Genomic DNA, 25632 nt, shown 5'->3' on the forward strand with positions numbered 1-25632 from the left:
TACTTTCCTGAGCTACTACCCGGTCTCATCAAAGCACCTTGATAAATCCCCTCAAAATGCTGCTTCTCCTTATTGCTAATAGAAGTATGGCTTTAATAATCTGAATCCCCTTGCCATTATTAGTCCTCATGTTGACTTGTCTAGATCTTTCCCTTTCAGCTTACGGAAGACCTCCATAGTCTATAAAAAAAATGCTAGTAAGAAACAGCCATTCACTTTTTCATTGCTTTTATTACCATTATTATTTTGCAGCAACTGTTTTGAAAGACTAGAGATGGGGTCAAAGGGGTGAGGCCTGGCCAGCCAAAAGGTGAACCATCCTTAATGCAAAACTCCCTCACTAAAAACTCCTCATCTGAGAGGGACAAAACCGGGGTAGGGGGTGGGGGGCCGGGGGTAAGAATCAATATATCTCTCTGAAACCTCATAAATACAGAGGGAGTGATATCCGAGCTACCGTCAACAGACTTTCACCAGTGACATAAAAACATGCATGCAGCTTGCAGGCTGCCAAGCTGCTTCTGTTACAGAATCGCACTGATGGATGAGTTACAATACAGGTGAACACAGAGTCACAGTGATGTCAACAACAGCAAAGCAAAGACAAGCCTTCACAGTGTCAGTCTCTCCCCCCCTCCCAACCCCCCCCCCCAGGCTCGAAGTATCAAGGCATTACCAGTATCCTTTTTTAGGATAACATTGGGGAAGCGTGTTAAGACATCTGAATGAAGTGCCAGTCATTAGGGGTCTGGTTTGTGTAGACCGCATCACAGGACACACAACACAGGACAGCCTCACAAGCCCTGAACAGAATGGCACAGGGCTCAGGACTCTATGTAGTACACTGGGGCCTTGGGAAAGGAAGTGGCAAAAAGACACATCCTGGTAAGGTCCCAGCTTACCGGTCAGTGAGAGAGCGCTTTACATTAGCAAACCTCATCTCTGACAACCCCCCCTCACTTTCCAGCGGACTGTCTGCTTCCTCAGATGGATGTGCCTATTTCCTGACTTGGTTGTGTAATGAATCAACGTGTTTAGGAAGCACAGAGGCAGAGGGAAACCTTAGTTTTATTCACAGTCATGGGGATCTGAGAGGAATCTGCCAGGCTCTAACTTTGTGTTCTCAGGGTCTCCTTGTGTTTGGCAAAGGGTTAAAATGCTTTTGGCGTCTTAACCCTTTGACACCCGTCCCTGTGCTTGGCTGCTTGCGGTTTCTGAATCCCTAGAAACTGCTCAGGGGTCTGCTTTAACCCACCACCCTCTGTGGGGAGTTTTCTGGGATTTTCTTTGATAAGGCGGGCATTGTTTCTCATCTCCCACTCTCTACAGTGTGCCATAATCCAGTCATCTCTTCAAATGCATTCAACCCTCCAAGGTCCATCACTTCTCCCACCCCCACCCCTACCCCTACCCCCACCCCCGGATTTGCTAAACTGCAAACCACCTTAAGCCTCTTAGATGGAGAAGAGGAGCCAGTGTGAGGATCGTCGGGGAGACAAGTTTTTCTCCGGAAACAAATGTAATGTTAATGAAATCCATAAAGAGTCCTAGACACTAGGCATGGTGTTAAGCCAGAGTTCCAGCTTCACATTGATTGCGGTATTTAAATTTCAGTGGGTTGATTATTTATGAGAGGAAAATGACCAGTATTATGAACACACTCTGAGGGACAGGGAAGGCTCTTGCCAGCGCAGTGAGGGGGAGGGGCAGGGGAGGGGCACCGTGTTCCCTGATAGACAGCAGAGTTCAATAAAGCACCCCTTATTTCCCAGCTTTTAAGAGCGCGCTCTCTGTTTCTTTTTTCTTTCTTTCTCTCTCTTTCCCTCTCTCTCTCTCTCTTTTAAATCGCAATGGTTCATACCTCACATTCCCTGGAGCCCGATTTGCTATAGGTACAGGGTCCCGTTCCGTTCAGCAGCATCTCGCTGGTCTCCGTGTTGGTGGGTTTATAATCTACATAAAATTCCTGGGTGCCTGGAGTCATTTGCTTGAGCGATTGCCGTTTCTTCTTCCGGTGCCTTCGCATGAGGGAGCGCTGCTGCAGCTGCTTCATGCTCGCCGGGTACCGCTTCCAGGACACGTACATTACCAAGAGGATGACCAGCACCGACAGGAAAAGGGCCACGCTGCCCGCGATGATCTTATGGAAGGAGATGTGCTCCGTGTCCACATCTGTCTCTGGGCTGGGCTCGGTAGCTCCCACCGTGGGGGGCAGCGGAGGCTTGCTCTCGTGCTTCGGCCTGGGGAGCTTGGGTTTAAACGTGGGCTTGGGGAGGGCCCTGGCCAGGTCAAACCTCTCTGTGGTCGTGCTCTTGCCACAGATGCTGTAGTTCTTCACTGCGTCGATCACGTTCACCCCCTGCAGCTCTTTGGGACTGGCGCAGATAATTGTATTCTCTCTCAGACCTTTAAAACTTTTCAGCCAGTTTACCAGGGAACAGATATTCCTGCTGCATTCCCATATGTTTCCAGCAAGACTGATGTCATTGAGAGAGATCCAAGAATCCAGAATCTCTTGACCAATAAATGTGAGCTTGTTGGAATCCAGGTTGAGGCGTTGCAGATTGGGAACGCACTGGAAGACACTGGGTCCACTGAAGGCTTCGATCTCATTACCAGACAGGTCGAGCCTCTGTAAGGAGCTCCACGTCCAGGACATGGTTTGTCCTATGACACTGATTTTATTCCACTGCATGTACAAGTTCTGAAGGCTCACCAACCTTGGGAAAAGGGCCAGGTTGAGCTTGGAAAACTGATTGTGCTCCAGGTGAAGCTCTTTGAGTCTGATCATGCCAGCAAAGACATTCCTGGCTAAACTTCGGATCCTGTTGTATCCCAGGTCCAGAAGTTCCAGGTTGCGACAGTCTTGGAAGATCCGCACCGGGATGGTTCTCAGGGAGTTGGAGCGGAGGTGTAAGCTGAGAAGCTTCCTCAAGCCCCGGAACTGTTCAGATCCCAGAGAATGGAGCTGATTATAGGACAGGTCCAAGTTCCGTAAATTGGTCACAGGTCTGAAGGTGTTGTTAAGGAAATAGGAGATTCGGTTGGAACTCAGAATCAACTCTTTGAGCCTGCGTATCCCATTGAAAGCGTTCTCGTCAATATTGCTGATATGGTTATGGTCAAGGTAGAGCCAGGTGAGCTGATTGAGCCCTTTAAATTGATTATACTTAAGTTTTTGGAGGCTGTTGTAGCGAAGGGATAAACCCAAGCAACCGGCAGATATACTTGAGGGTATTTCCTGCAGTTTCTGAGACTCACAGTAGACCATTTTGCCTTCGCACCTACAACCCTTAGGACATCCTCGTTCAGCTGAAGAAAGCATTGTCAATAAGACAGTGGGCGCTAGAACCACTGCTACAGCTGATCCGCGCAGTAGCCTAATTACATTGAAACCTGGAAATAAAAACAACTTAGAAAAGTTATCCCCCCAAAACGAATGCATTTTTTTTAAAAAAAGCAAAACTAGCTGTCTGTTTCCAAATTCAGAAATGTTAAACATTTAGATACCATTCAGCATCAAATATCATCTTCGTAATATAAGGATCTTGTATATTTCTAACAGCTAAACAAGGAAATGTGTCCACTGATAATTGAATTTATAGTCTAGGACCAGAGAAAAGATAATCTTTAAAACAAAGCAAAATTATTACACAGACTTAGATTTTTTTTCAATTTTTTTTTAAGAAGGAAAGAAGAAAAATATCAAAACATACCCATCCTTTGTATTGTTCAAAGGTCGTCCTTAGGTCTTTTGCTTTGGCTTAGGGGCCGCCTGCATGACAGCCCCTGTCAGCTGCAGTACAGTGAGTCAGGGCTCGCTGACACCCAAGAAGAAAAATTGGACCCCTTGGGAGATGGACCGATTTTGGAACATTATTCTTTACCAGCCATGCAGAACACTCCAAGAACAAATAAATCCCAACACCGCATTCGCAGCAAAACATCCGAGTCTTCCTAGGTAATAGGATCTTCATGGATATTACGTTTTTGCATCTTTACAGTGTGTGTGTGTGTGTGCGCGCGCGTGTGCGTGTGTGTGTGTGTGCGTGTGTGTGTGTTAAAAAAAGCCAAAAAAAACAAACAAACAAACAAAAAAGCTGGCTCCTACAATTTCTTCTCAAAACCCATGATGTATTCCTCTAGGCAACGTGGGGCTACCTGTGCAGCCACATCTGTATTCCATAGCCCGGCGGTCCCGAGGTGGCGAGCACCCCGTTCAGCCACGGAGCTGCGTTGGAGCCCAGAAGGCGAGAGAGCCCGGTTCCGCGCACACGCTCAGCTCACTCCTGCAGACTGTCATTCTGAAAGCTGCTCGGACTGTTGCTTCGGTTTCAGTGAATGCAGTCTTATGTAAAGCTGCCCCCAGTGGTGAGGAACACTATGGGCATGTGCAGAGCTGGGGCTCTCTTTTATCTTGCAAATGAGCAGGCTCGGCTGGAAAATGAATGGTTCTTTTGGGTGGCTCAATAGGAAGTGAATGGTCAACGTAATCAATAACTAGCAACATTTTTCGTGATATCCAAGTCTTGTTTTACAATTTGGCAACGCCTGTGCTGTCTGCGTCTGCTTAATCGACAAACATGTGCTTCTTAGAGGTTTTTTTTTTTTCTCCCTTCTTCTAGAGCTTGACGTTAAGTTCACAGATCGAATGTCAATTTTTTTCTTAACCTCAGTGTAGGCTTTGAGCTGAAATTTATAAAATGAATTATTGAGCTCTGCACAAAGCTGCAATAAGAGAGTGCCTGTTTGACCTCTGGGAGTCACAATGATTATATTATGCAAGGTGTCTCAGGATGCTGGACGACATCGGCTTGACGATAGAGGGGGTGACTAATGACACACAAATTAATAGGGCTAATCTGATTTTCCCACAAAAGATATGATTGGTTTAATGTCTATGACTGGGTTTCGGCTTGTTTTGGTTGCTCTGGGCTTTTATTATTATTATTATTATTATTATTATTATCAGAAGAGAAATAAATGATTTTTTTAGCGCTCGTTTTAGAACCCCAAGATCATTTGGTTCACAGTTTCCTGATGCTGCTCCATTCATTGCACTAAGAACATTTACTGAGTGCTTTCTAAGTCCTTTAAATGAAGGCTTCATTCTGTTTCCATCAACATCAGCAGACTGCAGGTCCGGCTGCCATCTACATTTCAAAGGTGAAGGACCTGGGACTTAAATGGCTCACCTGCTCAAGGCTCCAGGATATGACAGAGAGGGGCTAAGAGCTTCCAGGCAGAACCAGTCTGTCTGCTTATGCGTCACCAAGCACTAGTTCCTTTTAAGGGGTATCCCTGTGCTCATTGAATCTTGTGAACATTAAGATAGACTAGGGTAGGGAAGCTGTAGAGAGTACACTCTTAGTCTCTAGAGTGGGACCCCCTGAGAAGTACTCTTAGGAGTAAGGGGGAAACAGCCACTAGTCTATGCAGACTCACCCTTGCTAAATTGAGCCCCTGCATCACCTTGTGCAGTTTACTTATGGTCTCTGCACTTCCATGTTCTCACCTGCAAAACTGGACACGATAGAGAAATGACGTCATAGGCACACACTGAGTATTAAGTTGCATCTTCGTCTGTGATCATGGTACTGGGCTTGAGCATAGGACCCTGAGCTCGTCTCTCTGCCCTGCGTCATCTTGCTATCGCAAAGTACTTGGTTTCTGTGTGTATCATATACATGGAACAAACATTATCTCTGCTACATGTACTGATGTTGCTTTCTAATATGGAATACTGCCCGTATTAACTGTTCACAAAGAACTAACCGATTGAGCAGTCTTTATGTTATAACCAGTGGGGAGGTCCTTCTGGGTTTATCATCTCCATTATTTATTTATTTATTTATTTATTTATTTATTTATTTATTTTATTGATGAGTACACTGTAGCTGTCTTCAGACACACCAGAAGAGGGCATCAGATCCCATTACAGATGGTTGTGAGCCACCATGTGGTTGCTGGGATTTGAACTCAGGACCTCTGGAAGAGCAGTCAGTGCTCTTAACCGCTGAGCCATCTCTCCAGCCCTCCACTTTCTATTTAAGATGAACGTTTTAGTTGTATGGACTGTGTCTAATAACTGATGCTTGATGTTTCTCTATCTCAAAGCACAGCATGACCCTTGGCCTTATGAGGTTCACCATCTTCTATAAATAATGATTATCTTTTAAAATCTTTGCCTTGTTTATATTAGGTATATTGGCTGCATCTCGGTTAGATATTATCCCGGAGTGAGCAGTTTGGTAAATGTTCATCATGATAATCAAAGCGGCCATAGGCGTAGGCCAATCACTTGGATAGTATGCTATTGACGGATGTAGTGATGGCCTTGAACTTACAAAAGTTGTGGCTGTATCTAAAGCTTATTGAGAGACATTTCCTTTTCCATTCCCTAAGATTTGATTTTAAGGGGATGGAAGAAGCTGCTTTTTATTTTTATTGAGAATTTCATATATGCATATATCATAATTTGATCAAATCTACCCTCCAATTCCTCCCCTAAGCCTTCTGATCCTTTTTGATTCATTTTTATATGCTCGTGTTCCCTCCCTCCCTCCCTCCCTCCCTCCCTCTCTCTCTCTCTCTCGCTCTCTCTCTCTCTCTCTCTCTCTCTCTCTCTCTCTCTTTCTCTCTCTCTCTCTCTCTCTCTCCTACTGAGTCCTCTTAATGGTGCTGCTGTATGTACTTGGGTCTAAGACCAGCTACAGTGGCATGGGAAAAATGTAGGTTTCCTTCACGAATGCAGCCAATGAGATGGCTACATTTTTTTTTTTTTTGGTAGACAAGTATATTTAAGAAACTCAGTAAAGAGGAGAGAAAATGGAGATGTCTGATATTGAGATGTGTCTGTGTGACCACTCTCTGTGTCTCACTTATTTTAACACAAGAGTGCTTGACACTTCTTAGAGCCACAATATATTTAGTCAGTAAACATAATAGCTTCACTATAAGCTTATTATGTAATGGTAGTCTTTTTATATTATAAGACATGTTGAAATATTTTATCATGTGTCTTTGGTAGTATGCATTAATTATACATAGTTTAATGATAACATTTTTATACTTGTGCACAGTGTATCACAGTTATTTTCAAACCATGACTCCTTGGAACCTTGTTCCTGATTACCCTTTCTTTACCATTTTTAGGCTCTGACAAACATCTAACAGCATGCATGTGTACTGAGTGACTACGAAGAGTCCACCCCATTCCTAGGTCTGTTGAGAGAAGTAGATAAGGACATTCAGGACTCTCAATGCAAAGCCACATGTTACACCTGGTTCACTTACCATCTATCTGGTCTACCACCAGAGCAATCCATACCAGAGTGATAGCAGGGGGGGAGGTTTCGAGTCTCTAGAAGGAACAATATATGTAATGCTACTCTTACACACTCCTTGTTGAGTCTAGAGGTTTCCTCTATTAGTGAGGTTGGAAATAACAGCAAGGGAAGTACCCTAAAATGATGTGTATGAGAGGCGGGAGAAAACAAGATGATTAGCAGGTCCTCACTCTTGCCAGGGACAGAGCTCATCTTCATAGTTAAACCATCAGTTTCACAGGAATAGTAAATATGCTTTGAAATATTCAACTCAGCACAGTCCAGAAAGATGATACTGAGTCTTTATTATCTGAAATCCCAAATGGGACTTCACAACTTGCATGTCTCAAGAAAAAGCCTAAAGAGAATCATATTTATAGCTTCTCTCTCATTCCTCTGCATTGAAAGCCTCTGATTCTCCTGCTCACCCTTCCTCCTCCTCACTGTGAGGTCGTTATCAAGACATCTTTCTTGGCTAACAGCTGCACAGGGCCACTCACTTGTCCATGTGACCCCCGCCCTTGTGACAGAAGTTTAGCAGAGACCAGGGGAATGCAATTACTTCACCTTGCTTTTCAAGGGACAGATATACTTGGGTTATTAATGGCAAATAACCTTACCTTGTATTACGGACCTCGTCTTTAATTTTCAAACATGTTTTTGAGATCCCGGCTCCCTACTTTGTCTTGCTACGTGGTTCTGATCTCGTGCTCCTTCCCTGGCTCTTGAAATTGATATTTCACTCAATGTTGACCACTTTTCTCTTTCTCAGAGGTATTCTTACCATTTTCGCATTAAAGCACTCTGAATGGTCCCTCCTTTGGCACCAGCTCTTAAATTGGCAGCCCTCTAGGCTTGTTCTTGTTAAAGGGCTAAGTTCTTGAAGAGGGAAAATTATCAGTGAGGCTAGCTGAAAAAAAAAAAAAAAGGCAAATCCCAAAGTGGAAACCACAATTCAAATCCATGTTCTCATCCCTTAAGGCTGTGGAAATTATTCTAAAGACACCAAGTAGTCAGTCATTCAAAAGTAAAATACTATATTTCCGAAAATTTTACTTATTTTCTTGTATGTTTTTCATAGTTTATCCTTTTTATAGTTGTTGACTGAAAGCCAGTTGATTGTGTCTGTCTTGCCTTTCAATACAGACAAAATTATGCTCTATTATGTGTTTAGCAACTTCCTTTGCCATCGGCACCACAGAGAGGACTAAAGAGGACTAACCATAGACTACCTAACAACTTAAATTTCCCCAAACACATCTCCGGCCTTATGAGTTATACAATTATAAAACATGATGTCCTCTATCTAAACATTTTTTTTATTGTACGTATGCTACTTTGAATATCAAAACACATTTTGTTTTAGTCGAGTAAATGAAACCAGTGTCTATATATAACGCCAAATTTCAGTTCAATATGAAACCAGATTGCAAAATAGGAAGTTGTAAAAGATGAGATTGTAATAGGGTATCTTCAGGATACTTGGCTTCAGAGATTTCATTGATTTGGTAAATAAATAGTCTGAACAGTGTACTAGACACTGTTCCAAATATGTGGACATCAGTGTGCAAAATAAAGGTTCATACCCTATGGAACTTATGTTATAGATTGGTTATTAGTCATGCTAACTTTGAATCTGAAGTGCCCCCATAAGCGTTGATTACCATTTTCCCAACTTGTGCTGTTGATTGGAAGGCCACAGAACCTTTAAGAATTGAGACCTCTCCCTTAAAATGGAGGTTACTGGATTCAGGCCTTTGAAAGCAGTAACCCAGTCTTCACCTCTGTCCATTCTTCTTTCCGGTCTACCATGATATGATGGACCTCTGCCACAGAATTCCCTGCCACGAAGCACACCATGCCTTCCCTACCCAATGGACTGAGACCCTTTGAAAATGTATACTGGAGTCAACATTTTTCTCTTAGAAAATGTTCCATTGAAGGCATTTTGTCGCAGTAAAGTACACATAATTAACATGAATTTGTAACTTGGACTATGGGCAAAAGAAAAACAGGAGGACGGGTGGGTGTACAAGAAAATAGATATGATTTTAAGCCTAGTGGTTAAGGACACTAGGAAGATGGCCTCAGCAAACTGAAGAATAAGGTGGGCTTGAAACGGAAGACTTAATGAGGGTAAGGAATAGCTGGTGTAAACCCCAAGGTGGAGACAGGTCATGTGCTTGATAGACTTCAAGAAACACAATCAATCTGCCGTAGATATGACAGCCCCAGAGACGTCAGTGATGATGCCACAGAGCACCAGAATATGGAGGGATGTGTATGCTGTTGTAAAAATATTAGCTTTGCTCTGGAATTATGGAGCTTTTCCCTCCTCCCAGAATAGAGATCTCAACAAGGTCGTATATTAAAGGAACCTTTGTATGGATCCAAGACTTTTATCCTTGTCAAGTTCACATGTCGAATCCTCTATCACCAGTGTGGTGGTGTTTAGAGATGGAGCCTCAGAAGATCATGATGTCAAAGCACTCATGATGAGGTTACTGGGATTATAAAGGAAGAAGAAACATGGTTGTATTTGTTTCTTCTTCCACTGTTCTAAGCAGTGTGAGGATCCAGGAGAGTGAGTCTGTTTACATGACATGATTAGGGTTCTTTCTAGAAAGTCAGATCTGCTACATTTTCTAGTCTAGCTCTTTAAACTCTGAGAATTGTAACCCATTGTTTGTACCACACAAGGCATTTTGTGATTGTAGCACATGTTGGCTAAAATGATAGTTCCTGGTCTTGTTAATGAAACAGAGGCCAGGGTTGAAGTTCATAAGGAGACTCTCACAGGTCAGGGGAAAAGGTGGTGGAACTCAGGCCAGTGTGGTAGCAGGAGAAGCAGCTGAATTCTGTATAGTTTTACTTGTATTTATTTTATTTATATGAGTATACTGTAGCTGTCTTCAGACACACCAGAAGAGGGCATCAGATCCCATCACAGATGGCTGTAAGCCACCACATGGTTGCTGGGAATTGAACTCAGAACCTTTGGAAGAGCAGCCAGTGCTCTTAACCACTGAGCCATCTCTCCAGGCCCCTCTGAGTATATTTTAGGCAAAACAAATAAAATTTTAAAAAATAGGTTAGGCGTAGATGTATGGAGTAATGAGAGAAATTAAAGGTGGATCCTTAGCTTCAGCTTTAAGGGAGATTTTCTTTCTTTATACAAAATTACAAACATGCATCTATGTCTGTGTGTGAGTGTATACACATGAAGGAAGGTGTCCGTAAAAGCCAGAAGAGGGCGCCAAGTGCTGGGGAGATGGAACCATGGTAGTGGTAGTTGTGACCTCCCTGACATTGGTTCTGGGAACAAATGGACCCCTGAAAGAACAGCAAACATTCTAAACTGCTGAGCCAGCTCTCCCAAATTCAGTCCTTAGTTTTATAGGCTCAGCAATCTGGAGGATACCGAGGAGGCCATCGATGGCTTTTATGAGTCGAGTTTTAGGAGAAAGATCAAGAGTTCAACACATTGGAATTAAGTCTCGATTTATGACTCATATATTATTTGATTAATTTCATGAGATTTTAGGTTCTAAAAAAATATGTATCCTATTTTGTATTTTATTTTTGAGGCAGGATCTTATGATGTATGTAGTTTAGATAGGTTTGAACTGAAATTTTCCTACCCCAGCCCCTCCCAATTGCTGAGATTCCAGGAATGAACTACCAAGCACAGAATTGTTTTACTATTTAATTTATTCTTATTCTCTGTGTGTATTATTGTGCACTTGGGTGCAGATGCCTGCAGAGCCCAGAAGAGGGCACTGGGTCCCTTGGAGCTGAAGTTGCAAATAGTTGTGAGCTCCTTGACATGTGTGCTGGGAACCAAACTTAAATCTTCTGGAAGGGCAACACACATACACACACACACACAGTATCACACACACACACACACAGTATCACATACACACACACACTCAGAGTATCACACACACACACACACACACTTTCTTTTTCTTTTTTGTATTTACATTTTATCTTTTGATATTATAATTCTATTATAATACTCTTCACTTTTCTTTCTCCAAGTCCTCCCCTATATCCCTTTGTACTCTTTTAAATTCACAGCCTTTTTTTTTAAACTAATTGTTATTGCAAACATATTAGTATATGGCTCTGATATGTTTGCCCAAATATAATCCATTCAGCTCATATAATGCTACCTGTATGTATGTTTCCAGGGCTGGCCATTTAGCAGTGCACACATTTAACTCCCGAACCATCTCTTCATTCCACCAAGCCCAACACTGAAAGCTTCTTTGACTATTTGCATCTATTGTATTGCTAGACCCTCAACCTAGAACTGACCTTAATACATGCATGTAATTGAAATGGTATAAAAGCATAAAGGAGGAGAGGGGTTGGGATAGGGGGTTCTAGGGAGGGGAAATGGGGAAAAGGGAAGATATCTGTATTGTAAATAAATAAAATATCCAATAAAAAATTAGAAAAAGAAAGCATCTTTGTGATATTAGGATTCAAATCATCATGTGATTTTAAGAACAGAAGATGATAAAATGACTAGGGAGAAAAATCTCCTAAACCTATATTTATATACAGATAGCCTAGAGAGGACTCAGGGTTAGGGCTACCTTTGTAGCCAAATCATTTAATCAAAATTGAAATGTAAAAATTGCATACTGATGAGATGTAAGAAAAATTGGTTTAAAGATTCTAGGAGTTAAGTTTGATGACTTCAAAATGTTCTCAGAAATAATTCAGAAAATAAAATATTATTTATTGTATGTGTCAGTTGATATTTTGAATTTGAAATTGACTCCAGCCAGGCTTCCCTGGTCTTATTGTGCTTACCTGTAAAATGGATCCTCACACCTGCCTCTGAATCTTTAAATGTTTTGTTTTGTAGCAATTTCCAGAATTTGTGAGTAAGGATAAATTACATTTTTTTCTCACTATAGTTCAGGGAATCTATAAATATGAACTTTTCCTTTGATTCTATCTAGATTTACTGGTTATTGGTGTGTACTGGCATAAGCCTGTGCCACAGGTCACCAATATGACCAAAGGAAAAATCAGAATTTATGAGTATTGAAATTCCTTAGTATTCTGTTTATGTTAACCTTTCAATATCATGGCCGTATATTACATACCATCTTCTGATAACAGGTTTTGTTCTAGCTAAGCGGTTGCCGTCCCCAGTACAGAGTTGATCTGTATATTACAAAGTAATATTTCTAGAACACCAGTCTGGAATCCCTATATCAGTTCACTTCCAACATTCACACACATACCTTATATTCATTTTCAGTCCTATTCTAATCTTCATGGCTTGGGAATACTCCTGATCCTACCTGCTCACTTCAAGGGCTCCAATAAAAACTTGTCTGGCCTCTCCTATGGCTACAAATGACCACCTCTGACTTAGATAAATTCACGAGAAGTATTTAACGTCAGATTGTTAAAATGGCCTCTTGATCTCTTTTAGAAAGAGGAAATATCAAATGAACAAACGCTCACAATCACTCACTCCATCGTTCACCTGCAGACATCTGTGTGTGGCAGCAGCAGAGCATGTTCTTGTGACTTGTATTCCTGCCTACAACTTCCTGCAGAAGGATAGCATGAGCTAATCTTGAGACTAGAAAACTATCACAAGTTTATATTGCATGCCTTTACATAGGACACTCCTGAAGACCAAATGTGACCTTAATAGATACTAATTTTTCTTTTTCTTGGTGTAAATTGTATACGATGCATAAAAGTAGAAAAATCTTATAAGAAACACCAACCTCTATGATTATCAGTATTATGCAGGTTTTTAAAACCTTGACCTCTTCCTATATACATGTATTATTACTTTCTTCTAGAGTATTTTAAAACCAAATATTACATCTGTATGAATATATGCACACACATGCGCACACACACACATACACACACACACACAATAACAATATTTAATATCTACTATTTTTTCCCTTTTTAAAAAATTAATCCATTGTTTTACATCTCAAATGATATCCCACTTCCTGGTTACCCCTCTACAAATCCCCCTTCCCGCATCTACCCTCTCTCCTTCCCCTTTGCCTCCATGAGGGTGTTTCCCCACCCACCCACCCTTTTCCACCCTACTGCTCCAGCATCCCCACTACTCTGGGACATCAAACCTCTGCAGGACCAAAGGTCTTTCCTCCCATTGCTGTCAGGCAAGGCCATCCTCTGCTACATATGTATCTGGAGTGATGGATCCCTCTCTGTACACTCCTTGGTCTAGTCTCTGGGAGCACTGAGTGGTTTGACCAGCTAATGCTGTTCTTCCTATGGGGTTGCAATCCCTCTCAGCTCCTCAGCTTCTCCAGTTCTTCCACCAGCTTCCCCAGGGGGTCCCTGAGCTCAATCTGATGGTTGGCTCCAAGCATCCACATCTGCATTGTTGGTACCTACTATTATTCTACCTGACAGAGTCGGTAGTAAGTCTGTAAACGTGCTTTATTGGAATCAAGTCTCAAAGTGTGCATACTCTTAGGTCTCTGTAGCCTCTTGTTTTTGTTTCCTTGTTTATCTGATGCCATTGAGTTGATGGATCTCTTATATCTTGGTTGACAAATTGTTCTATGCCTTGTACACGATGTTTCTCCACTGTGTCATTTAATTTGCCAAGAGTCAGTTTAGTGGCATGCGGATTGAACAAGAGTCCTTCACTCATTCAGAAGGAACATTCAGCTTAGATGCCTCCTCGGGGAATCTAATCACTCTTGGAGATAATTTAGAACTTGAATGACTTTTGAGTCATGTAGGCTTAGAGAGTGGCGAGAAATATGTACGTCATGGTATTCATAGTAGCAGGAAATTCGGGAATGGCTTCGCTGACAGCTTTGATAACAGGAATTAATAATAAGGCACCTTGAGTCAATGTTGTGCTAATATTCATATTATTAGAATTTCTGTTCTTTATTTCCTACCACAGTTCTCATTTTTGCTGATAGTCAGCAAAATACTGTTATGTTTTTTTTTTCAGAATCAGTTCATGAATTTGTGCATTAATGTGAAATGTTCTTCTAACACCATCTCAACAAAGTTTCTATTAAATGAACAGCAACAAAAATCTATTGGTAGTCTCTTATATTGAGAAAAAAAATCACTTTCTAGATTTTTATTTAGAGCAGATTCTAAGAAGGAACACCTGGGCATCAGAGCCCAGATGTGTAATTTATAGTCTTCTACATAGTTCCAAGTTTCTTAAGGTTTTTCATAGTTTTAGTCAGGTGTCTATTAAAGGGCCCCTTAGCCAAATTTATCCCTCAGGATTTGCCATTCTATTCTGTACAGATGACCACACGTTGAATGTGAAGTCAAGGTTTTTGAAAATGGTATCATCATAAACATATGAATGTATTCATATCACACATATTCCTCAATAACAAGAATTTTTAATCCAGTCTGCATTGTTCCATCATTGCCCGTGATAGTTTGAAATGACTAGACTAAGATATTTTAGAATTTGACTTCCTTGCAAGTATTTTGCACAGAGGATTAAATTCCCCAGCCACCAGGTGCGAAAAGATAATACAAACCTTGATTTTGAGAAAGAGGTAAATGTTCCATGGGTTGGTTCTATTTTTGTATCTAAAGCAAGACATCTGGTTGATAATTATTTTAGGCTGTATATCCAAGATGTAATGAACTTCTATATAGGCTTACAATGTGTTAGCAGAAAAGGAACCTGTGGGTTCTTAAATTGTACTAAATTTAATTTGATTAAACTGCATCTGAATTATTTGAGGACTGAAGTTACATAAGCTGATGAACTGACTTTGTATTGGTGATATTTGGTACTGATGGCCATTTTATGTTCTGATTGGAAACCCAAGAGTGTTTGGAGACACTTGAAAGAATTCTGCAACTAATAGCAGAGCCACCATGTGGCAAGACTGCCATTCAAAAATTAACTTAAACTGTAAATTTTATGGGTAGTCCCTTTCGTTTGCTACATTTTTATAGAATAAAGTTCAAATGGTAACTTCCTCATTGGGAGAAAATGCTCTGACTGCTTCCTGAATAGAAGCCTTTTTCTTTCCGCTATTACGTTGTTAACAGGTTTACCTCTTCAGTATTTACTATGTTCTCAAGCTTTCCTTGGTGTTGGTGATGCAATAGTAACTGAGGTAAATGCCTGTCATTTGTTCTTATTGATGAGATAGTAAAAGAAAAAAAACTACAGGCCCACAGTGCAGCGTTAGCTTGCTTTAGGGTCTATGGAAAAATGGTACAACATGGATGAGGGTCGGAACAAATTTATAGGAATCGGACAATCCCTCTGGAGTAATTACAGTTGAGAGCAATTCACTCTATGCCTTGTGATATAACATCCTGTGGGTATTTTTAATTAGTCCCAAATCAAATAGAGGTACCTTTTACTTTTGAGAGTACACTTATGTCACAGTTGACCCCAGAGCTTGTATAGGGGATGGATAAGATGTTTTGCACTAGCCAGTTCTTCATGTCTCTAGACATCAATTGGACTTCTTAGAAATGGCATGGACTTTCTGTAATTAATGCAGACTCCACTCATGGCTAAGTCCTGTGAGCTTCACTTATATGCCATGTAGATTAGATTCTTCTGGGCTACCTAGATTGCTTTCTTATTCTGTTACAAGTTGGAGCCATTCTACTTACATTTACTAATTTGTTGCGACAATTTACAGAACTCTGAGAAAGTTAATTTATGTCTATAGGTTTATAATAAAGAGCGTAGATGAGCTGTCTATCTATGGAGTGTAGATGAGGGACTATAATAAGCTCTAGAAATTTCTGAGTAGTTTCTGTCCCATAGAATTTGGTAATGTGTTACACTCTTGGCATATGGATATTTTTACCAATTTAGAATTTCTCCACATGCTTTAAGGATTTTTAAAAAGACCACAGCATAGGAATAATTGATTGCTTGCTCAACCACCAGCTATTATCTCCCAGAGGACATGGTTGGGGACGAACCTTTGAAGCTTCTGGTCACAGTTTGATTTTTCCGGTGCTTGTCCCTCATACTGCAGAAGACAACCAAGAGTTATTTCACTGGAAAAAAAAATAAAAACATGTTCCTAGCACTCTTATTACTTGGAAAATTATAGGGATTTTTTGGTCTTCTTTGTCAGAAATTGGCGACAGGCAAAATGTCTATTATTATGTCACAGCCATAAATACTTTATGGTGGCCTCAGGAATTTACTTCTTCCTCTCCAACACACTAGCCCAAGGCCAGGCATCCTCTCTTACTAGCACAGCTGGAATTTCAAGGATGATATTAATAAATACAATTATCAAGTACAAAGAAAGCAATCAAATGATAAAAACATAATCTGTAAAATACATAGTAAGCTCTGTTGGCTTTCTCAAATCCTATTTTGTGGTCTGGGTACCAGGAGTGTTTCCTTTGCTACTTCACTTATTCAAAGGCTGTTAAAGGCCCCTCAGTCATATCTATCCGCAGTTTTCCAATAGGAGCTTCACATACAAGAAGACTCTGCCCTCATACCTTCTTACTCTACCTTTATTGATTTTCGTTGGCGTCCAGTATTCTGTTTCTGATGCCTAAGGTGGTCTAATTCTTTTTTCCCTCCACTTATAAACAAATGACTCCTACTGTTGCCGATAACAGCCACAGCATTAGTTTTCTCAGAGTTCTTCAAATTTAACAGGCAGGTTCAAAATGGAGAACATTAAGGGGTAATACTTATTCAGAGAGAAGCGAATTTTGTACACATAGTTTAAACAGCAAATAAGAAAGGCTTCTATTGAAAACATCCATCTCCACCCCATCTTCCCCACCTAGTTATTCTTTCTGGAGGAAATCACTTTATTTTAGTTCCCGTTTATGTCCTATAATATTTCAGGATTTTACTAATATTCCAATGCTACGCTAATATTAGGGACTTTTTTTTTAGGGTCACACACCCCGCCCCCTGATGATTGATGGGTTCTTGTGCATGCACATGGGATTCTTCCTTGTAAACCATTTTCTTTCAGGACCTTCCACGCAGGCTTCTGTTGTGGCGACATGGCGGCTGAGAAGCAGACATTCTTCAGAATACCCCTCTTTTAAATAATTAGTCTATTATTTTCCCTCCAGGTGTTTTTATTCTTTCCTTTCCAAGGTATTTGGAAGCCAGGGTCTACTTTAGTTTGAATCTTTATTCATTCACTATGTAACACTTGGTGAGCCATTCAAATCTAGAGATTTGTGCTCTTTGGCTCTATGAAAATTTCTCATATTAAAAACTTATTTTATTTTATGTATATGAGCGTTTTCCCTGCATGGTTGCCTGCGCATCCTGTCCTTCCTTGGTGCCTATGGAGGCCAGAAGAGGGTATTGGGTCTCTTGGAACTGGAGTTAGTGAAGGTTCATGGAGTCTTCTACCCAGCCTCTGGACCCCATGTGTGTATGTGTGTGAGTGTGTGTGTGTGTCTGTGTGTGTGTCTCTGTGTGTGTGTGTCTGTGTGTGTGTCTGTGTGTGTAAATGTATTCTCCCTTTGTTCTCTCTGGAATTACTATTTTTGGAAGATTTTAGGCTTCCTGCATTGATACTCGGTTGTTTTTGTTTCTGTTTTTTTCCTCTTTTCATCTCCTCATCTTTTTATCTTTATCACAGCTCTATGCTATAATCCTTTATATATTTACTAAAATCTTAGATATAAATAAACGATATCAACTCCACACGTACCGATACCACTGTATGAAGATTGCCATCACGTTACTAGAATGGTACAGGTGGGATCACTAAGTCCTGAAAGATTAGAATAGTCATTGTGCAGTTTCCGTAGAAAACAGAAAATGTTTGCTGACACCTGACTCCCATCCGACTTGAATAACCATATCCGTTAACACCACTAGCTCCTTCCTGTGTATTTTTGGCTTGTCTTCATTGTATACTTTATCTGTGTAACAGAAGCAGTGCCTTTTCTCACGCTGACGGCATTATTTGAGATACTCTGGGCTAAAGCTTCTCTTTCTCCTGATGTAATTTGTCGCTTTATTTTGGTCCATTCCATGTTGGAGCCCTTGAAAAACCATTAAGATGATTGTGTCTTCATTAACCTGATGAATGAGTCAGGCTCTGAAGGCTAAAAGAAAGTTCCTTCTGTGCAGGCAAGGTTTACGCTATGGATTTTGTGTCAGCAAGATTAGATAGTGAACTGTCTTTTTCACGGAGAAAAACTCTAGACTCATATGTAGGCGTATTTTTCCTACCAAAGCAGATTGACAGCTTCCTTCATGGAAGCTCTGGACCCGCTACTAGCGTTCTCTGCACAAAGACCAGGGAGTGGTCCTGAGGACAGAAGCCCTGTTGGAATCCTTCACCTTGTTACAGGATGCCAGTTTCCCTTGGGGTTGGCTTGAGGTTAACAGAAAACCAGCTCTGTTATGTTAGAAAGAGTAGGTAAGTTTGGAGAGATAAATAGGAAGGTATGACTGATGCAATTATATTATAATCTAAGAAATCAAAAATATAAAACTCACAGAGAGAGCCTAGGTTTTGGTTGCTTGAGATTAATGTAGAGATACAACAGTTGACCACTGTCTGTGAAAACTTTTAAAGCCAGTCCCCACAGTTTTGGTGACATCTTCCTGGTACCCCTTGGGCTTTGGCCATTGCTGTGCAATGAAGGGTCTTCCTTTGCTAAGTATGTAAGTTCACCTATCACACATTGGGTGCTTTCTGATAGAGACTGTTCATCCATCTTTCCCCCTCTGTATCTCCATTATTTTCATTGTTCCATGAGTTTTGAGGTAGAAGAGGTAATTAAATGGGCAGTTGGCCGCGTTTTGTGTCAGAACCTTATTAGCAGATGTCATGCCTGGCAAGTGTGATAGAGTGGGCAGAGAAATGGGCAAAATGGTTCTGTAGAGTAGTACCACAGCTCAGGGATGGAGATGGAGGATGAAGGCTTCTCTGCATGAGGAAACTGCTGACCTTCATTGATATCCAGTTTTTATACTCTGCCAGAGAAAGACTGGCCACTTAAAGGCCTCTGAGTGTGCACACACACTCTATAGCCTTGAAAGCAAAAGCACCTTGGATAGATGTTTCTTATCAAAGTAGCCTAGTTGGCTGCTCTCTTAGATTTCATTTCTTCTGTGAGCTACAGTTAAAACACAACTCCACCCTCATAGGTTCAGTTACTAGTGAAATTTAAGCAATCACCATGGTGGGTTTCTCTCATGTCCCCTTTGCAGCCTTATGAAAGAAAGATGAGTAAGCTGTAGTAATCATTTGGGAAGAAGGTTGAAAATACCTTGTAGATGTCTGAAGACAGTCACAAATTCGAGACTAGAGATACTTTTAATCCAGTAGATGAGGAGGAAACACAAAGGATTCTCAACCAAGCCACAAGGATGCACAAAGCAAAAGGCGGGGCAGGAAAAGGTGTGGTCAATACAAAACACCATAAAATAAAATAAGAGGACTGAAGTAAATTCAGATATGTCTTTCTCTACACATCTCAACACAGCTAACTCAAAAAACAAAAGAGTAAAACATAAAAGTACAAAAGTACATCCAAGGCAATGATGTTATCATAGAAACTTTTATACATTAAGAAAATTCTGTATTTCATGTGTATATACCATAATGTTATCCAGCACTGGAGGGGTCACAGTTACTTCTAAGAGGCACAGACTGTCATGAGGTAACTGTAGGTAGAGGTGAGGAAGGTGTATGTATGTATGTATGTATGTATGTATGTATGTATGTTTGTATGTATTTATATATCTATTTCTGCATTTATGTATATATCTATGTATCTATCTATCTAAGTATCTATTTCTGCATTTATGTATCTATGTATCTATGTATCTATGTATGTATGTATGTATGTATGTATGTATCTATCTATCTATCTATCTATCTATCTATCTATCTATCTATCTATTCATTTACCTATTAGCAGTATTCAGTTAAATTCTAAAGATAAAAGACTGTAAGCAGGATGGGTAAGAACAACTACAGTAGTATATGTTTGGGAATACAACGCAAGCCCCATTGCCTCATACAATAGCTTAAAGAGGAATACAAAATAGTGGAAGCAAACACAGAAAGTGCCCTGAGAAAATGTGCTTTAAAGTATCCCTTCTGTGTTATAACTTAGGTATGGGTAGGAATGGAGTGTATCAGTATTCTCAGGGAAATAGAGATTTTCAAAACATTGTGCCCATGCAAGCTATGCTTCTTTTTAATTTTATGCTGCACATTACAGCTATTGAAAAATTAAAATATTTTAATAATAAATTAATATAATAATGATAAAATTAACAAATAATAAATTAAAATCACTAATAATGGATTTCCTTAAACCGATAGCTTCCTTTAAAAGAGGAGTTTGTAATTTTGTGATGAAATAAAGACAACAGAATTTTATATAAACATTTTCTTTAAAAAAAAAAAACCCACTGAATTGAAATATGCCCATTTCTCCACCGTTTTTGCATCAGATTTTTTTTTTCAAATTATCAGTAACAATTTAGAATGATTTTTTTTCCAAATAGAAAACTATGTGACTTTGGTGGTTTAAAATTTGTGCTTGTGACTTGGCGAACATTAGAAAACAACTCTGCTATACTTGCGATAGTGAAACTGGTAGATGGCGGGTATGCAAGCCAGTGCTTCTGTGTACATGTGAGCTTAAACCTCTTAGAAATAGAGTTGAGGACGGCAGCTGGATGCTCAGGTATTTTAATGCCCAATCCCCGTTTTTGGAACTGCTTGGGAAAGGTTAGAAGCTGTGGCCTTTTTTTAGGGAGGGGGAGGCTGTGCCACAGAGCGTGGGCTTTGAGCTTTTAAAGCCCACTCCATTTTTAGTTAGGTCTCTTCCTACCTCATGGTATGTCTCAAGATATGAGCTCCACCAAGCCAGCCTGACTGCTGCCATAGTCCCCATTGTGATAGGTCATGGACATTGACTCTCTGAAACTGTAAGTGCCAATAAATGCTTTCTGTTGTAAGTTGCCTTGTTCATAGTGTCTTTTCACAGCAATAGAAGAGTAACTAAGACGAAGTATATTTAATACATGGTGTAAGTTTGTGTCTGCTTACTGCCTAGTGTATACTCATATTCAAAGCTGATGACAGGCATCACATAATGATTTTTTTTTTAATTCATTGTCTCTGCCTAGACCATACTTTCTCTTAGAGGAAACAGTTTTCTTTTAAAGGCAACAACTTACATTTATTCTATACACTTCACCTCTAGTTGGGATGGTGACATTGTGTGGTATATGTAAATTCAAGGTCAGTGCTTTCCTTCTGAGACACTCTAGATCTCTGCCTAGAGGAACCCAAACAGTTAAACCTGTTATCACGTGGTCAGGCCATTAGTCCCAATCCTTGAGCTTTGTGTATTTTTTGTGGCTACTTCTAGAAGACTCAAGAGGTTTTATGTAATTTCAAGTGGCTTACAAGCTTTGCAAGTTAAACTCTGAGAATACTTAGTAATAATACCAAGTAATAGTGATTTGAAGGCTTAAGAGACTTACAGAATTGCTAAAAATTCTGAGATTAGTTTTATCCAAACCACACTTCAAAAGTCCAAATACAGAATCCTAAAGAGAAGTTGCAAATGCCCAACTCAAATACATGATGAAGGCAGGGCCTTTGGCTCTTTGTTATCTACCTGTTTCTTATAAGCATTGTGTCTTCCTCAGAGAATTTAGAATCTTTTTTTTTTTAAAGAAGTAAAAAGAAAATAATAGTATAAATTATATATAATTTCTCCTCTATGCTCATAAAGATTTACTCACCCAACTAGAACTTAAAATGTGATTTTGAAATAAAAAGGAGATAATTCTTCAACTCAATTCTTTATGTCCGTTTCCATTTTCATGGTAGTGTATATTTATTCAGAATACAGCAACCATAGTGTCATCATCCAAAGGTAATCCCCATTAGTATTTTGGCAACTTGACAACATGTTCATCAACTTATATTTAATGTGTTGTATTCCTTACATTGCACAAAATAGCAGTGACTTTGCAATTTTATGGTGTTTATGCTTGGGCTGTGTCAGGACAAGATAAAAAAGACTGTTTCTTTCATTTTTTTTTTCTACTTGTTATCCATGATATTCCCTCCAGTGGCCCAAGTGGGCTTTTTATTAGGTGTCTTATTTTATTTGTAAATTTTAAAAATAAGTCAGGGCTGGAGATATAACTTGCCCACTATATGTGGAATATTGGGTGCGGTTCTTGGCACTAAAAACAAACAAACAACAAACCCAGGTACTCAAAAAAAGTGGATAAATCAAAAATAAAGCATAAAAATACAACGCACAAATGTATTCTACTAATACATGGTGAAGAAAGCTGGATGCAGAGCGAACTGGAAGGGGCCTCACCTGAAGTCTGTTTGTATCCTGGCCCTTACATATTTGCTTTGTGGCACTTACATTTTATATATTAGAGAGAGAATTAAGGAAAAAAAAAAAAACAACGTATAAATTCTCATTGTCAGTCTTAGTCAATGTTCTATTGCTGTGAAGACCATGACTATATCAAGTCTAACGAAGGAAAGAATCTAACTGGGGCTGGCTTATAGTTTCAGAGATTTAGTCCATTATCATCATGGTGGGGAGCATGCAGCATGGTGGCATGTAGACAGACATGGTGTGGAGAAGTAGCTGAGAGGTCTACATCTGGATCTGCAGGTAGCAGGAAGAGAGAGAGCCAGTGGGCCTGGATTGGGTCCTTGAAACCTCAAAGACCACCCCCAGTGACACACTTCCTCCAACCAGGCCATAGGTACTACCACAAAGTCACACTTCCTATTCCATCCCAAGTAGTGCCACTCCCTGATGACTGTAGTCAAAGATGGGAGCCTACAAGGGCCATTCTTATTCAAATCACCACATAGTGTTTATAATTTAGTATGGCATGCAAATAATGGGCTTCATACAATGGTATTGAGTGCAATCATGAACAAAAGCACAGGTAACCTTGTGATGTCACAGAAGTGACATTATTCAGACTCAACTTAAAAGCTCAAGAGACAAGCAGAGAGACAATTTCTGTAAAGCAGTTACAATTCCTATAAAAAATTACAAAAATTAATGCTGTTACATAACACCAACTACAATATTCTCAACCATTTTGTAAATTCTCAATAGAGACAGTTAAGGTATTAGCCTTGGCTAGTATTCATTATGACCAGGACCTGATGTTAGGGAGCACTTATCAGACACTGGACGTTGAAAGACCAAGTAAGAATTATTTCTGTCATCAGTCTTGCAGTTTAAGGTGTCTTCAGGACACCCTGTTATTCTGAACATTCATTTGTTAAAACCAATGAATTGCAATGGAGAGAGCTCACATAAGATTCTTGGCCACATGAACCATAACTTGACTAAGATAAATGTAGACCCCCTTGTCAGAAACAAATGCCTAGCAGCTTCTATACCCCAGGGAACTGACATGAAGTCATACTGTCCCTGCAGAGGCTTAAGCTGAGGCAAAGCCTTGGAAGTCACTGTGAGGCACGGGACATGGAAGGAAAAGTTTTTACCTTGTAATGAAGAAATCAATGTGGAGTCCTGATCCCCGCTCCTCTGCTCTTTCCCCTGGGAAAGTCAGGTGTCACAGGCACTTATGCAAAGCAACCTGGCATGTGGCAAGAACTAACTTCATTTAGATTCTTCAGTAGCAGATGCAATTTGAGAACATCAAACAGAGCTCGTCAAGGCTTTCAAGCAGACGATGTGTGTAGTCAAGCCAAGATCATGTCTTCTGCAAGATTAACATGACTGCTGTGTAAAACGTATCTCTTGTGTTACCACAAGTCATGTTCTTGCTTTCAGATTGGCCTCCAATTTTTCTTGGTTTGTCTCCATGATAGCCTGTCCTATTTCTACTTAATCTGTTTTCGTTCGTTTGATTTTTGTTTTTAACTAACTTATTTCATCAGCATAAAATAAGAACCGAAGAAACTTTCTCCTACATATGTAGTGGTAGTGGCAAAGATATCTTAGTGTCTGATGAGGATAAATACTACTATCTATTAGATATTGGTGCCTTGCTCTGAATTTAACTGAAGGCTTAGAGAACTGAGAACTTTAACTGTTATGGAAATCCATCGTGTGTCCTTCATTGTAGGAAATCAGGACAACTTCAAGTTCAGCTGAGACGCAATACTAGTTTTCTTTTGGTTTACCACTGAAAATCGCTCAAAACGACTTGTGAGGAGTATGCATTAACCCTTACAATATAATGCTGACAGATATATTTTATATGTTTTAAAAAGAATAGACCAGGGAGATTGATTATATTTCACTATATATATTGTATAAATGTATGGTACTATTCTTTATTGGTCAATAACAAATTATTTAGCTGATTGTTTTAGATATTCTATGTGAAAGTTGTTAGAATCACGAAGCCAGGATGGCAGGTAACCTGGTACACTACCAATACCACGTTTACAACAATAGGTTTTTTCCTATTTGTTTTCAAATTGGTTTTTAGCAAGAAAAAAAAAATCAGGAAACCCGGAAAACCTTGCAAAGTATGAAATAGCTCTGACAAAAGGCAAGAGACATTCAAGACCTCCATTGTAATGATAAGTAAAATGCTTCTGAGAGACCAAGTGGGGGAGGGTTGCACTGAAAGATGCAGCGTCTCAACTTAATCTATTTGTAAATTCAATGCAACGCGATCAAAACCACAGTAAGAGCTTTTGTTCAATCTTACTCTTTAATATTTTTGTTAATTGCCTGGTATTTTGTTAAGTAACTTTCCAAGCGTATGTATAGTTATGGAGGATGACTTAATGTACATCTCTGACCTGTCCCTCAGGCTCAGTGTGAACCATTAGTGGCATATACCAACCAGACTTTACTTACTTATATTCTTAATTATCATTCTATACTCATGGATGACTTTTGAAGCAAATCTCAGATGTCAAAGAAGGTAGGTATATGCCACTTTAATGATATGGACTGTATAAGGACTGTATTGTCTGGGTTGGGAAGACAGCTCACTGGCTTAATAGTACTTTCTGCATGGCATAAAGACCTGTGTTAAGATTCCCAGCATCTGCATAAAACACAGATGTGACAGCTCATCTGTAAACCCAGAGTTTAATGGACAGAGACAGAGTATCCCGTAGGGCTGGCTGGCTCCAGATTTAGCATGAGACCCTGCTGTATTAAAGTGAAGAATGATGGGAGAAGATACTGGATATTGACCTCTGGCCTACACATGAATGTGTACAAACATGTGAACACCTATGCAGACATACACATAACCACACATGTTCGTGCACACATGTAGACACACAACTGTACAAGC

The 25632-nt window shown here is 40.0% G+C and overlaps 2 protein-coding genes across 2 annotated transcripts in view; one reads left to right on the forward strand and one right to left on the reverse strand.

Annotated features, from left to right (window-relative positions):
- The window catches only part of Lrrtm3 (leucine rich repeat transmembrane neuronal 3), a 171079-nt gene extending 167203 nt beyond the window's left edge, over window positions 1-3876 (reverse strand). The window contains exons 1-2 of the mRNA XM_028785891.1: window positions 3717-3876; window positions 1862-3396 (exon numbers count right to left, since the gene is read on the reverse strand). Of these exons, the coding sequence (XP_028641724.1) occupies window positions 1862-3396; window positions 3717-3720 (1539 nt within the window). The 5' untranslated portion in view covers window positions 3721-3876. The remainder of the gene's footprint in view (window positions 1-1861; window positions 3397-3716) is intronic.
- Ctnna3 (catenin alpha 3) overlaps window positions 1-25632 on the forward strand; it is a 1089047-nt gene that overhangs the window by 272517 nt on the left and 790898 nt on the right. The gene's annotated exons all lie outside the window — the stretch shown is intronic.

Source organism: Grammomys surdaster, unplaced genomic scaffold (genome assembly GCF_004785775.1).
Source record: "Grammomys surdaster isolate TR1022 unplaced genomic scaffold, NIH_TR_1.0 125363, whole genome shotgun sequence".
NCBI classification, from domain to species: domain Eukaryota; kingdom Metazoa; phylum Chordata; class Mammalia; order Rodentia; family Muridae; genus Grammomys; species Grammomys surdaster.